Source organism: Halictus rubicundus, chromosome 8 (assembly GCF_050948215.1).
Source record: "Halictus rubicundus isolate RS-2024b chromosome 8, iyHalRubi1_principal, whole genome shotgun sequence".
In the NCBI taxonomy this organism is placed as follows: Eukaryota; Metazoa; Arthropoda; class Insecta; order Hymenoptera; family Halictidae; genus Halictus; species Halictus rubicundus.
In genome coordinates, this window is record NC_135156.1 from 17,595,311 (window position 1) to 17,610,515 (window position 15,205).

General features: G+C 47.4%; 2 protein-coding genes across 3 annotated transcripts in view; one reads left to right on the forward strand and one right to left on the reverse strand.

Annotated features, from left to right (window-relative positions):
- Positions 1-15,205, reverse strand: part of LOC143356487 (uncharacterized) — a 79,089-nt gene that overhangs the window by 13,251 nt on the left and 50,633 nt on the right. Inside the window, exons 2-11 of one of the 2 annotated variants that reach the window (XR_013082679.1) lie at positions 14,183-14,327; positions 13,769-13,875; positions 13,091-13,227; positions 11,533-11,733; positions 11,064-11,398; positions 10,025-10,244; positions 9,640-9,945; positions 8,772-9,335; positions 7,685-8,412; positions 6,295-7,475 (exon numbers count right to left, since the gene is read on the reverse strand). Coding sequence is in view for 1 of the 2 variants with exons in the window: in XM_076792218.1 (XP_076648333.1) it covers positions 7,100-7,475; positions 7,685-8,412; positions 8,772-9,335; positions 9,640-9,945; positions 10,025-10,244; positions 11,064-11,398; positions 11,533-11,733; positions 13,091-13,227; positions 13,769-13,875; positions 14,183-14,316 (3,108 nt within the window). In the remaining variant the exon portion in view is untranslated. Of the gene's footprint in view, positions 1-4,755; positions 7,476-7,684; positions 8,413-8,771; positions 9,336-9,639; positions 9,946-10,024; positions 10,245-11,063; positions 11,399-11,532; positions 11,734-13,090; positions 13,228-13,768; positions 13,876-14,182; positions 14,328-15,205 lie in introns of those variants that run through there. The other variant, XM_076792218.1, reaches the window with a different exon arrangement.
- On the forward strand, positions 228-3,254 carry Taf5 (TATA-box binding protein associated factor 5). The gene is made up of 11 exons (XM_076792641.1): positions 228-421; positions 589-774; positions 894-1,096; positions 1,176-1,372; positions 1,435-1,639; positions 1,713-1,832; positions 1,896-2,041; positions 2,109-2,246; positions 2,309-2,502; positions 2,570-2,861; positions 2,933-3,254. The coding sequence occupies exons 1-11, from the start codon at positions 359-361 to the stop codon at positions 3,145-3,147; spliced, it is 1,959 nt and encodes a 652-aa protein (XP_076648756.1). The 5' UTR covers positions 228-358; the 3' UTR covers positions 3,148-3,254.

A 15,205-nucleotide genomic window follows, 5' to 3' on the forward strand; every position in this document is an offset into this window, starting at 1 on the left:
ATCGGCAAGAATCATTTGTTCTGGTCTTTAGGAGTTGGATGATGCAGATTCTGTTCCATGCTAAAAAGATGATGCAGAAAAGTGGGGACACTAAAACCCCGAGCGTGAGCACTCTCATTTCCTCTCTGCAACGAGCACTGAACGGAGCTTCAAGATTTCGTCACTAGTAGCGCCCCTCTCGCTTGCCACAGTGTAAGTTTCGCATCTGGAATGTAAATAGTGCTTGCGCTTGGTGTACGGTGGTGTACGGCAATTGACGGCACTGCACGGTTGGTTTGGCGGAATTTGTGTGTACGTTCTCGAACAGTGTGTCTGTCAGCAAATAATTCGATTTTATAACAGAATAATTTGAGGCAAAATGGACAACGAAAAAAGCACTATGCTGGCGGTTCTTCAACTGCTAAGAAAATATAATCTGAAGGTATGACATGGACATTTTCGTTATTGAACATTTTCTAACCTCAACACCGTATGTAAACATTGAGCGTTATCGCGGAAACATTGAAATTATATCTTCCTATATGAAGATATTATTTGATAATAGAAAATCACAGCAGCGTGCACAAATCCGACTAATTTCTTTCCTAGGGAACCGAAGAGTTGTTTAGGAAAGAGGCGAATTTGACAGATATCTCTCCGGATGATGCTCAACAAACTGATTCTGAAGTTAATAGTGTTCTCTCCGCGTACAAGAGCGAAGGGGATCCTGCCCTCTACGAGAAAGCGTACAGTGAGCTTAAAAAGTTTGTAGAAGGTTCATTAGATATATACAAGGTAAATCATTACGTGCAAGTTAACTATATTTAGCGAAGGCTATAAAAGGACTAAAATATCTGTTTTTACCATTCGTTTATATGCTCGAAAAGATGAAATGTATTTGTTATTAAAAACAGCATGAATTGGGTACTATATTATACCCAGTATTGGTACACATGTACCTGGAATTGGTTTATAACAATCATTCGGAAGAAGCCAAACAACTCTTAGAGAAATTTGGTGGGAACTTGGAGGAGTACTATCAGAACGACCTGAGAAGATTGTCCAATGTTACTAAACGCGAGCAGATGGCGGGAAACGAGTTAACCGACACTTTCAAGTACGTGCGCACATTATATCTATACGGGATACAATTACAAATAGGTTTCATTGTACGAATTCTATAAAATAATCTACAGATCGAATCAGTTCATAATCAGAATGTCGAGAGACACGCTTTCGATAATAAAGAGGCATTTACAAGAGAAAAAACACAGCGTGCTGTTGAACATTATACAAGAACACCTATACTTCGATATGTACGAAGGAGTAGCAAGAAATAAACAGCAAATCGATGCTACGTCTGGTGCAATAGTAGGAGAAGCTACGAGGCAAGGTACTGGAATTTAAAAGGATCTTAGAGTTTCGATGAAATCGATTGAATCAAATTGATTGCAGACAATAAGGCCAAGGTGTATTATGGACTTCTAAAGGAGCCAGACATCCAATCTTTGCCGCCAACGGAAGAAGAAGAGGACGACACAGGCGGCGCAGACGGCGATAAACCGAAAAAGAAGAAAGCGAAGAAGGATCCACTATTTTCGAAGAAAACCAAATCGGATCCGAACGCGCCGCCTATAGGCAGAATGCCTTTGCCCAATTTGTAAGAAAGTCGTTCCTCGACAATTCCGTTCCTGCCGTTCGAAGCGAAATTAATCCAAATATTTTGAGTACAGAAAAGACGCGGACAAATTGGAGAAAGTTAAGGCGCTCAGGGAAGCCTCGAAGAGGGTTGTACTAGGTCCGGACACGTTGCCGTCTATATGTTTCTATACGATTTTGAACGCGGTTCACACGTAAGTTCCCGCTAAGATTGAAACCGTGTATCTATCCGAATATGCATATAATATTAGACATAGTGTTACAGCGGCAGAAGTGGCCGAGGACTCGAGTCTACTGGCTATCGGGTTCAGTGACTCCAGTATCAAAGTATGGAGCCTAGTCCCACAGAAATTAAGACTGATGAAGACTGGAGAGCAGTTGCAGGACATCGACAGGGAAGCAGGTATGGTTTCTGCAACGGGATATTCTAACGTTCGCGATTAAAACTTTGCTTTTTTTCACAACGGTAGACGATGTACTGGTGAGGATGATGGACGATCGTACGGCGGAAACATCGAGGTCTTTGTTCGGACATAACGGTCCCGTGTATAGTTTGTCGTTCAGTCCGGATAGGAATCTTCTTCTTTCGTCCTCGGAGGATAGCACAGGTAAGTTGTACATTGCGCGTCTGGGATTGCTCGAAAATATGTTATCTTATGATATATTACAGTCAGACTGTGGTCCTTGCACACGTGGACTTGCGTCGTTTGCTACAAGGGACACTTGTTCCCGGTATGGTGCGTGAGATTCTCGTCTCACGGTTATTATTTCGCCACGTCCTCTCACGACAAAACTGCCAGGCTCTGGGCGACCGATTCTCATCAACCTCTACGAATATTTGCCGGTCATTACTCGGATGTAGACGTGCGTTGACTTCGATACGAATTAACGTTTGCAACGAACGTCTTCTCAAATTCGGAATTTCTTTCAGGTGGTACAGTTTCATCCAAATTCGAACTATGTGGCGACAGGCTCCAGCGACATGACAATAAGATTATGGGACTGCGTCACCGGCAGTCAAGTGAGATTAATGACCGGGCACAAAGCGCCGATTTACTCCCTTGCTTTTTCTGCAGAGGGCCGGTTTCTAGCGTCAGCTGGGGCAGATCATCGCGTTTTAGTTTGGGACTTGGCGCACGGCCATCTCGTTGCTGCCTTGTCGAACCATACCGGCACCGTTCATTGCCTATCGTTCAGCAGGGACGGTAATATACTGGTCTCGGGTTGGTGTCGGCTCTTGTTGAAATTCAAATCTTTATCGTCGAACGGAAATGTATATTTTCTCTATCCGCAGGGTCGTTGGACTCCACAATTAAATTGTGGGACTTCACCAAGCTCGCGGAGGAGATGAGTCTAGAAGACGTGAACGTGTCCCACAACCCAGACGTGAAAACGAACGCGGAAACCTATCTCCTCAGGACATTCGCGACCAAGAATACGCCTGTTCTGACGTTGCATTTTTCTCGAAGAAATTTACTCTTGGGAGTTGGAATGTTCGAGTCAACGTAACGAACGCACTCGCTTCCCGCCGCCGAGTTTCAATCCTATTTACAGAACATTGTCTGGCATTGACTTGCTGTTGTTGTAATATAAAAGATTTTGTTAATAAACTTTTTCACATTGACTACTGGCCGTGCTGTGTGCGTTCAATTTTTATTTCAAGTATGGTGCCACCAAGGGTATAGAAACGATGTACCAAGTAGCAAACAACTTGCTGATTTTCAAAATAAAGTACAAGCGCGTCAGTTATCGAAGGACTCGTGTGTCCGTTATTAAATATGAATATTCATGAATTGATCAAAGGATGTTCGGTTATAATTGATGAATCTCCGAAGACAAAGCAGATGCTGCGGATCCACGAGATCCGATTGCAGAACTTAAATTACAACTAGAATATGGATGGACCAAGGATGAACTTCTCAGTGACCATCATCCATATTCTATCTTGATGACCGGGTACTCGGAACTATGGTATCGCGATTGTGGTTTATTTCGAATTCCACTCGCTACCTGTTGTATTTTCATGAGCTCTCCTTTGATTGATTGCCAGACCGAAATTATTCTGATTACGTATATCTTGCACCTATCGCCAGAGGTCAATTCTCGCGAGTACTTCTATGGACGATTGTTTTCGCAACAACCGGCAAGGCCAAAGAGTTCTCGAGAGACGCCGGACTCCGAATGGGCGCGAAATAAGGCTACTAGCGTTCCCAAAAGCAGAGAAAAATACGAGACGAAGGTGAAAGAAGAAGGTTAACGGCAGAGCCAGTGGAAACGTTTCAAGTAAACTCCAAATAAATTGTTGCCGACACCACTGACCCACATCGAACGTTTCATTCGCGCCGGGATATTCATGGTTGACCGACATCCGGTTTCAAACGCGTCCCCTTAGAAATCGTCGGATACCGAGGCGGTGTTCAAATAAGACTGAAGGTCCATCTCGGATTGTATGCGCTCGTTAGGCCAGAAGGTCAGTCAAGCAAGGAACAAAATACGGCCCCTTTTCCAAGACCACCATTTTCGCTTCACTGGATCTGTGGACTAGAAACGCAGGTGTAAACGCGTACATACCTATATAACCTTAAGAGACACCGTTGCATTTCTATTTCAGGTTCGCAATCATAAATCAGAGCGGAAAGCTCAAATTAAAATGTATACTTAAATTTCGATCGGGGAACATGGACGATGTTTTCGGAAATATATATATAATACATATACGAGCATTTCGGAACAGAAACAACCTCTGGGATGTAACTGATCGAACCGATAGGATAATTAATAAATATTCATGAACGATCCTGTGGCATCTATAATTAATTTGAGCTGGAGAATGTTGGGGATTGAACACCATCGAAAGCGCAATTTCACGCGAGAGATTTATTTCCGATTGTTGATACGCTTACTTCTATCACAGCATACAGACGTAAGTTATACGCGCTTGTTACCATACTTGTGTGTATGTATTCATGTATGTAGTATGTTATGTATGACGTGATCCTCTCTTCGTACATCTCTCTCTCTCTCTCTCTCTCTCTCTTTCTCTCTTACACTTTCATTCGTTCGCAATCGCACACTTTTCTTTCTCTCACTGTGGTTCCGCGCGCGTGAAACGATGGCTTTTAGTAGTTTAACACTTTCGTAACAGGGGGTGTGGAAGAGGGGTTACAATGGTGTGAGACGTTTCTTCGTCGTCTTCTTCTGTCCGCCCTCGCATACCTCTCGTATTCGCGCTCGTTTAAACGATAACCAACTATACATCAATCTCTACGTCCCAGTCACAAGCCTCGCGCATCGATATCAAACCTAGGTTATATGCGTGATCTTTAACTATATGTTATATCATCTTTGATAACGTTATGCACTTATGAAATCTGTATAGGGTTAAGTTCCGTGGTTAATGCAGGAGCATAGGGTTCCCGGTGCCTAGACTTTCTCGGTTCTTAGAGCTCTTTCGTTCCGAAGTCGACGCGAGTATATATATGTATGTATACATTTCGTTTTGAATACCGTTCAATGTTTTCTTTTTCTTTTTTTTTCGGATAATTTCGGTTAAAATATTATGCTTCGTACACGCGCGAAACGATCGCGGAATTCTTCGCTCGATCAGAACTCAAACTATAAAACGCCGTGTCTCTGTTCGTAATTTTTCCTATGTATCGGTAATGGCGCCGCTAAGCTCCCGCGTTAACTATTGTGGTTAGGCTGCGTGTCTCTTACAAAAAACGATGGAATTGTCGACGGATCGACGCAGATCACACCGATCGATTTGATAACACGACGGATCGGGTGGGGGGGAGGTCTATGATAACGCTTTTGGTCGTGATGATCCTTAGGATAAAATGTTTGCGTACGACGAACGCCGTACGGATACGACAGTTATAAAATTATACGGTAAAATGGACTTTAAAAGCGACAAACATCGGTGAAAATTATTTTTCCGTTTTACGTATTTCTCGTGATATCGGATCCCTTGTTTCTCGTTTCCTTGTTTCCAGCAATGCATCACAGATGTCTCGTTTTTTTTCCCGGCAACTTTCAAACGCGATTTCCGTCGGTCACGTGACTCTGTGTTCGCGTAAACAGCGTTATTTCCGCCCGTCTTCCCGCCAAAATCTGTTCTCTGCGTCGTTTCCGGTCATGGACGTTTGTGGCACTATTTTTTTTTTCGGCAACCGACCCCGTGATAAAAACTCTCTCTCTCTCTCTCTCTCTCTCTCTCTCTCTCTCTCTCTCCATGCAAATTACGATTCCTACTTCGTCTTTTAAAAGCATATACTTGCATTCGCTTGTTTTACTTTTTCCGCTTCTGTTTCTTTTCTTCCCGGTGGTTCGAATTTTTTCCCCGTTCAACGCTTCGAATCTAACACGTGTGTCTCTCTAAAGCTACCGTGATACCGGGGTCTTTGTCAGGAAAATCATTTACACGATCGTACCAACCGATCTAGACTTCGCTTAACGCAACAGCTGCTTCTTCGATCGGTACGTGTCCCAGAAACTCGCGAATATCCGATCGAGAAACACCGGATACAGTGAATTCTCGTTGTATGACAGTGGCAACCTTACAACAGAGAGGAAATGAGAGTGCTCACGCTCGGGGTTTTAGCGTCCCCACTTTTCTGCATCAACTTTTTAGCCTGGAACAGAACCTGCATCAACTTTTTAGCTTGGAACAGAACCTGCATCAACTTTTTAGCCTGGACCCGAACCTGCATCATCTTTTTAGCCTGTATTAAAACCTGCATCATCTTTTAGGCTGGATCAGAGTCTACATAGAAGAGCCTCTTTTAACACAGAAGTAGCATCCACTCTGGCATTATTAGGAATCCGCTGCTAATGATGCAGGTAAGATTATGCAGGTTCTGGTCCAGGCTAAAAAGATGATGCAGGTTCTAGTCCAGGCTAAAAATTAGACTAGGGGCCAGCACTATACCGGGGACACTAAAATCCCGGATGTGAGCACTCTCATCTCCTCTCTGGTCATAGGTTTCTTATGACTTGTAGACGGATATGACTCTTAGGTTTCCAGCGCGCCCTGTGTATTTCAAATGCGACGCTCGGCGAGAACCTCCGATTTCGTATTCGTGTCAGTAAGAAGAACGGCGGGACTGACATACAACGAGAATTCACTGCAAATATATACATGCATAAGTACAGGTTGACACGTCGACCGTTACCATTCGACCGCGTACGAGACTCGAACAACGGCACGACCGAAGCACAGCTCGTCGTTGGAAAATACGAAACGAGTCGGACCCGCTCGGTGAAATGCCATTCGTGAATTGGTCTATGGTAATTCGAATACGATTATTGCGTGGATGATTCGAACGATCGACCTCGTCGCTCGTCGCTCGTCGCTCGTCGCTCGTCCGTCTTGGTGGATCCGGAGGCCAGCGAGGTAGGCGTAAATTTAAAAATCTTTAATTATTCACACGGTGGTCTCGATATCAGCGATGGCGTATTGTCAACAAATACTGTCCTTCCCGTAATTGTCTAGGTACATCTCCTGAGGCGTGGCTAAGTTGTACCGTCCGCTCAATCGACTACCCGTCAGGCCATTATTGTGATGAGTGTGATTCACGTGAAGATGGTTTACGTTCAGGGCGACGTTCTTTTTTTTCTTGCGCGCCTTGTGACGGTAGAGACAGTACTTCAGGCAGCCGGTGGCGAGCAAAAGGATTAGAAATATACCTAGGGCACCGGCACCCACGGCTACGTACAGTAAAGTCACCCCGAAACGGTACGAACAGTTGGCTTCCTCCTCGTCGAATCCGGAAGGACAGTGACGAATCCCGTCGCACCATAGGACCGCGCTTATGCACGCCTGGATCTCTGGACACCTGAAAGATGACAATCGTATCATACCTGACAACGGTAGGCGATCAGAGCTGCATCTACCCTAAATCAAAGTACCGGAAAACCCTCTTATAACGCGGAAAGAATCAACCTGATCTACATTGACTTCACGTCACGAATTAATCTAGTTTAATCGAGTTGTAGAAGGGTTTGACCGTATACAAAATGGTCACCGAAGTCTGACATGTCTGACCTGTATGGACATTCCTCTTGTGGCAGTATAGTGAAGACGTTCGAGCTGACGCTCGGACTCGGAGATCGTTTGGAAATGGCCATCCACGTGACGGCGTAGAATCCAGGCTCTCTCTGAAGGAACTCGACAACAAAACTCCTGGCGTGCTGGGCCATCGCGATGCTGGCATTTATTACGCTATAGTTCCAACCGCCGGAGAAGAAGTCGACCGTTCTGGCAGTATCGACGCCCCCCTCGGGACAGATCACGCTGCGGTCCTTCGTGTTCGAGGCCGAGTAAACGACGATGCGATTCAGCGTGGTGCAATCCTCGACGTTGTCCAGGGTGATGCTGTAGCCCGCTGTTCTCAGGTAGAGGAAATTGATCCGCGCGTCCTCCGGCTCGATCAGCCAAGGCTCGTTCACGCACTGGGTCGCGGTCAGGTCCTCCGTGTTGGTCAGGATCTCCTCCACGGCTGCCACGCCGGGAATGATCCTCGGCAGAGGACTTCTCAGAGAGATTTCGCCGCTGGTCCCGCGCAGTCGTCGTTCCTCGAGCTTCGTCGAGCAGCCTTGCTCGCTCGTGTCCGCTCCCAGAGAAACAAAACGGTACTCCCCCTCGAAGAAGTAGTCCCTGTAGTCTTGCGTGACATTCATCAGCGTCACCGTGAACCGGACCTCCACCACGTTCGACGTCAAGGTCCGCAAAGCGATCCGGTCGGTCACGTTCGAGCACAGGCAGTCGCGAACCTGAAGGTTCCAATCGAACGATAATAATAATACCTATGTCTCGCGCAAAGGCTATAGTCAGATAAGATGATCAAACGTGCTCCCAAAGAAAAGCCCCTACCACAAGGGTAGAGTTATAGGGCGAACGTGGTTTTAAAACATTACGAAAAAATTCATGAACATTCTAGCTGATAGCGTGCACGACTGTGAATTTTTTCCGAATTTTTCACTGCAAGGTGGATTTTTAAAAAATTCGAGAAAATTACTGATTTTCTATTGAAGTTATCGTGGGTTCTCTTTGGGGGGCCTCGTCGAATGGTGCGATGAAAGACCGATATGTCGAACACCCTATCATCGAAATCTAGAATTGAAATGCGTACCAATTCGACACCCTGCCACGGGTACTCGGCAACGACGAGCTCGGCGCTGCCAAACTTCGGGGAGTCGGCCAAACGGCGATCGCAGGTCCACCGATTGACTAACGGGTCGACGTACGAGGAACATCCTTTGTTTCCGAACGAGGCTCTCGTTATTGAAAGTTCTATTCTGTGGTCGGGCTCGGCCTCGAAACGATACACACAGCTAACGTTCTGCGCACCACCGCGTCCGTAGAAGAACACACTTTTCGGCGACGCGAATCGGCCGATCTTAGCGGAGGACAGGGACAAGGAGGACGTGGAAGACGTGGATGAGGTCGACGCGGAACCGAACACGTGATTGCAGGAGACCGCCTCGTGCACGAACTCGTACCGCAGCCCGAAGGTGATCGGGTAAAGGGCGCTCCCTTGCCGCAGGATGTGCTCGAGGGTCAGGTCTTTGCCGGTGGACACGTAGCTCTCCGCGAGGCTGCAGGGCCTCGTGTGACGGCTGCCGTTCCGCAGGAGGCTGTGGTCGCACAGCCTGGGAGTTTCGTCCTTGCAGAACTGCCCCAGAAGCGAAATGTTCTGCGAACGCGAGCGATTTAGTCAGTTATTTCAATCGAAAGGTGGGGAGGGTCGTATTACCCAGACTACGGATCTTTAAGCAAAGTAAAAATTGTTTGCACCAATTTTGAGAAACAAGAGGTACATCAGTTCCTCCTTTCAAGTATTTCGACAAGTTGAAACCAGTTTATCAATACTTTCAAATTCTTTGAAGTCTAGTATTAACTTTTTTCGTTGAAAGATAGAGGAATAGACGACGTGACCGGTGGGACGACCTAATTAGATGTTTCGTTTCAGCGGCAACGAGAAGCAAACGGGAGGATACCTTTCGGACAGAGGTCTCTTTATCCAAAGTATGGTCGCCGTCCCATATGAGCAGCGTCGCGTTGCAATCGGACGCGACGTCGATGGTGGCAGCGGCCTCGGCGCTGGCAGCGTAATACTTGACGAAGGACAGCCAAACGATCTCGTTCGGCTTGCCGTGGAAATGATAACGGCAGGTCGTGTTCGGAGGCAACGAGTGCTTCGGGTTCTCGAGGACGCCCGACGAGCTGTCCTCGCTGGATATATAAAAGTCGCAGTTGTTGTTCTCCTTCACGAACGTCCTGGACTTCTCGTCTACGAACAGCACCTGCAACGAACGATTGTGTCAGCTTCTCGATCGAGGAGTACGTCGTGGTCGAGGATGCGGTTGCTCGTTTGAAGCTTACCTGAACCTCGAGCTCGAAACCGGGCAGGAATGACAGCGGAACAGGATGAAACGGGGTGTCGTACGGCGACGTGTGGAACTCCAGCAGCATCGTGTTATGGCTGCTGACGATGTCCGGCACCGCGTCTCCTCCGCACAATCTGACCAACACTTTGTCCGACGTGGATCCGCCGTCGTACACCGTCAGGTAGTCTTGCGCCGTGTTGCACTGATCCCAAACTCTGAGGAAACGTAACGGGGTCCGCTGTTAGCGACCTCTTTCGTGTCCGCGGTCTCGGGCAGGCCGAACGCGATATTTTAGATGGTCGAAAAGCAAGCGACATATTTCAGATGGTCGTGTTAAGTGAGACACCCTGTATAATCGACTAGAACTCACGACGCATAGAACGTCTAAAACCACGGTAGACTAAATCATGAAATCACTGGTAAACGCAAAGTTTGTGTAGGGTAAGGGACCCCATTACTGTGGGGGTACCAATTACTCTGCCTATATTAACCCTTCGAATGGCGGCTGTAAGGCGCCACTAAAAATTCCTGTATCATTATTCAAAATAATTTTACATTATTAAATTTATTTGTATTTAATAAATTGCTAAACATTTCACTACTGTACGAGTGATGTATAGCATGAAAAAATATATATAGAAGGGAAATATTCCAGGTCGGAAAAAATGTTTCGTTTCGGAGTTAAAATGGCTTCGAGTGCGAAGGTTTAATTAATATTAAAAAAGAGATATATATCATCCATACTAACTAATTTCAATGAAAAAATATAATATCTACTTTTTAATATTCATTACGCTTTAAAAAGAAGTATAATTAATATACGCAGGGTAATTGGCTCCCTTGCCCTACCTCGTATAGTTTGTTCAGTTTTCGGATATACCTGCCGAAAGTGTTGACTTGAGAAGCCTCAATTTGATTTCAATTAGAACTTCGTCAGCGGTCCTGAATATCGGGAACGCAACACCTCGTACCCAATCGAATTAATCGATCGATCGGGGCACGAGTCCGAGAAAGGAGACGCGGGGAACGATTACCTGAGGTTTCGGTCGTATTTCGCGACCTGGTCCTTGATGTGTATCTTATGGCTGTTCCGTTGGCTGACGGCGAGCAAGGCTCGATGTCCTGGAGGCGCGCGAGTCTGCTCGACGCGGTAGTAGCAGGTGACGTTCCTGGGGTAAACACCCGGGTAATTCGGGGACTGTAGCCGGCAGGCCCTTGTGTCGCACCTGGTGAGCACGCGGTCGCAATAGGTGCCGTTCACCAGCTCGCCTCGCCACGTGGACATGCTGCTGTTCCCGTATCTGAGATGAGCCTCGCTGCGTCTCAGGAACTTGTACGACAACTTGAAATCGAAATTGTAGCCACTCCCCTAAGCAAACGAGCAACCAGCCTTCGGTAAAGATCCGTCTCGAGGCAAGCTCTCTCTCTCTCTCTCTCTCTCTCTCTCTCTCTCTCTCTCTCTCGCAAGATAAGGAGAGCTCCCTGACGGCTCGTTCTACTTGCCTGCTCGGATAGTCGCAGTATGTACAGAGTCAAGTTGATGGAAGGCGTCTCGCTATAATACACCGTGTAGCCCCACGCGCTTCCGCACCATTGTCCACCGGTCACAGGACGACCCTCTTCGTGGATGGTCATGTACCCGTCCGGACAACTTTTCGACTCGAGCGTCGAGAACCGACCCACCGTGAACGTGTCGAACGTCAGCTGTGGACCACGGATCATTTTAGTCGACTCCCTGTACGGGAGAAAACCCCACTGCACGGTGCACGATGACCCGGAAAGCATCAGCTTCGATCTTTACCAATTCGAAGCGTATACGATATAGCTTCTCGTTCATTGCACCACCGATCTTCACGCAAACCTCGCACGCTCCATTTTGGTGCGCGCAACGTTGGGAGTGTACAGTGAATTCTCGATATGTGTCAACACAACACGGGTCCTGGCAGCGTCGTATATCGTTCAGGAGACATAACCGAGCTGTGTTATGTTTACACTTGGCGTGCGAGGCCTCTCGAGCTTCGTGGCCCCTTATTTTGGTATACCTCGCGGCAGTGGGGATAATTCCGTGACGTTTATCATCCAGGCGACATATATAGAGAAATCACTGTACTATCTTGAAGAATGTATTATATCTTGACCGGTGCTTCGATTGTTTCAGACTCACCGTGCACCGGTAGCTCGCACCGGTGTCACCGCGTCAGGGGAATTGACTAGGAATTGAGGGGAATACAGTGACCCTCTCTCTCTCTGCGGGTGCCGGGCTAGTCACGTGACAGTGCGACACATGCAGGACAGAGACGAAACGCGTCACGTGACCGGCCCCGTGGTGGAAGCGTGGAGGAATATCGTGGTAGAAGAGGAATGGTAGAGTGTGAGACAAGTCTTAATCCGGCGAACACTGGCTTGCAACGTTCGGAGCTTGCTATTGTAGTCTCTGCATTTAGGATGCAAGTGGGTATCCGAAGGTGATGGAGTTCGGGATGTTGTCTAGGATGCGCGTTGTTCCGCGGAGCTAACGGGAAAGTTCCAGTGACCCAACAAATAGTAGTGTATTACCATAGCCGAGATACCGAACGGTTAGACCGCGCGAGGTATGGAAGAAGTTAGGAGCAAGATTGTTAGGCGGTTGGTGTGATTAAAGGCGCCGGGGTGCGGCCTCCGGTACAAAAAGAACCGAGTAACTTTGCGGGGAGTAACGCAACAGAAAATAAAGAGACGGTGTTTCTCGACGAAGAATCTCTGCGGCTATCCGATAGAACTGATTAATTGTTGCACGGCCAACGGAAACTGGGAGAGGAACCGAAGGAGAGAGGGGGAGAAGGAGTGAGTCGGAGTGAGAGGGAGAGAGGGAGAGGGGTGGAATAAACAAACTTACAAGAGCTATTTCGAGGGACAAGGCATTTTCAGGGAAACAGGAGCGACGTGACCCGAACGGACAGACAAAAAATGATTATCCGAGACCGGTCTGGAGGCGGTGTCTGGTCCGTGACAGTCCCGCTCCGCCGCTAGAAGGGAGTCAGCATTTATTTTCTACGGGAATCAAGCTCCTTTCTTGTCCCACCTGAACTAGGTCTCCGAGGTCGGACCCGGCGGCAGTGAAGTTGAGATGACATAAGAATGGCAGTCGATCCTCCCTCGGCCGGCGGACCTCCACGCTGTAAGTTCTGCCCACGTCGCCGTACAGGGTTCTGTTGCACGCTGAAAAGCCACGTACCAAATCTCTCACGACCCTAATTTTACGTCGCGCGCGCGCTCGCGCCATCACCCGTCATTGTCGACCAAGAAGACTGACCGCTGTCGAAATCAAACTAATTGCCAGCGATGGAACGGAAGGAAACGACGCCACGGGATTTTGCTTCTATCCTTTGCACGATTTTTATTGTATCGAGGTTCTCGTTCGAAATCTGGAACGAGTACCTCGCAGAATCCACCCTCGAATCCCGACCCGAGGTACGCGAGAAGCAAAGGAGGGTCTCGAGCCTATTCGATCGGAAAGACTCGAATCGGTCTCGTCTAAATTCAAGAGCGCTCGGTACCGTGCCATTTTTATTTTCAAAAGGCCGAATATGCTCTGCTCTGCTCTGCTCTGCTCGCGAACCACTCAACCCCATCGCTACTAATTGCTTTTCGGGACCGGTTGAACGAAATCGCCCGGCCAAAAAAAGGCCGCCACGCGTCTCGAGAGCACGTTGAAATTTCCCCGGGATCGAACGCGGAATTTGTAGACCGGCGGACTCACGGGTGCAATATTTCGGCTCGTCGGACTTGTCGCCGCAGTCATTTTCCCCGTCGCAGTATTTGTCCTGGGCGATGCAGTTTCCGGTGTCGCATAGGTACTCGGACGATCTGCAAACGGAATGCGAATAAACCGTGAAACACCAGTGTCCTTCGCCGGCTACGCGGGCTCGGCTGACGTGACTGCCGCATAGTGGTCCGGATCGAAGAATTTAGGGACGTTCGGCCAGAAAGTCGACTTTTCGAAATTGAAAACTGATCGATTTGTCTACAGACCTCGAAAATGAAGAAATTAATGAAATTGAATAAATATTTTAGTTACTACGGTCATTTAGGCCTTGGCGACATATATAGAGAAATCACTGTAACGTGTCTTACAGGCTGGAGAAAATGCCGTCTTTTGATATGGACGGGTTACCTGCAAACAGCAACATTGTCCGGATTGAATGCCGGCGTGGTAGTGGCGCTTTCGGGGTGGTAACTAGCGGAGCCAGCCTCGATCGAGGCCGTGATCGCGGCTGCGATCAGCAGCAACCGCCGGCACATCAACATGCCCCCTCACCCTGAAAAACATTCGGATCATCGTCAGAGATATCAAGCTTTTCGAAAATTTCCTAGGATCTACGAGACGCAACAGGACTGTAACACGTTGACCGCCAAAGAAGATCCAGCTAAACTAATTTAGCGAACGAAACCAAAACTGCATTTAACCGGTTAACACGTTCAAAAATCAATCCCAGAGATTCTCACAAAATCAATGTAATTTAATTAATGAAACCGAAAGTAGAAATTTCAAATGTATCATAGGGGATGCTGTCTTAACCCTTCTGAATTCTAAAGATCCTAATAAAATTCGGTTTATCTGGATATGTGACAATAAAAATGACTTTCTAAACCTAGTCAAAAATCACTGTCAGTCATATGTGACTGTTAACGCGTTAAATGAGTTGTTTCGATTTGCTGTACGAGAAACATCCTCTTCTCTATTCTCACATTATAAGATTAACCGTCGCGCAGAAATGTTTAATGCGTCGAGCAAATACGCCATTGTACCCGGAATGGTTCATACGTTGAACCGTTTCCCGCGAGGATCGTTCGCGCAGCTTTTACGGCGAAAGTATAAGAAATGGTTAAAGTTGAAAATTTGACTTTCGCGATGAAATTGCTCGAAGTGCCGATGGTGATGGGGCCGAACGGTTCCAGTCGGCAAACGCATAAACCAGTGTTATCGACGACAGGCTGGCCTCAGCAGAAAACTGTGACACGACATCGCGACGAAGGAGCAAAGTCGTAATCGGAGAACGAAACGACTTGTCCCGCGATGAATCGCGGGATGAACTTCGGAGACAGCCCCTATCCGACACGTACCGGCTCGCATACAAGCGTATGTATGTATACGGGGCGAACGTAATGGCTGCGCGCGCTCGCGGGACGATTTTAA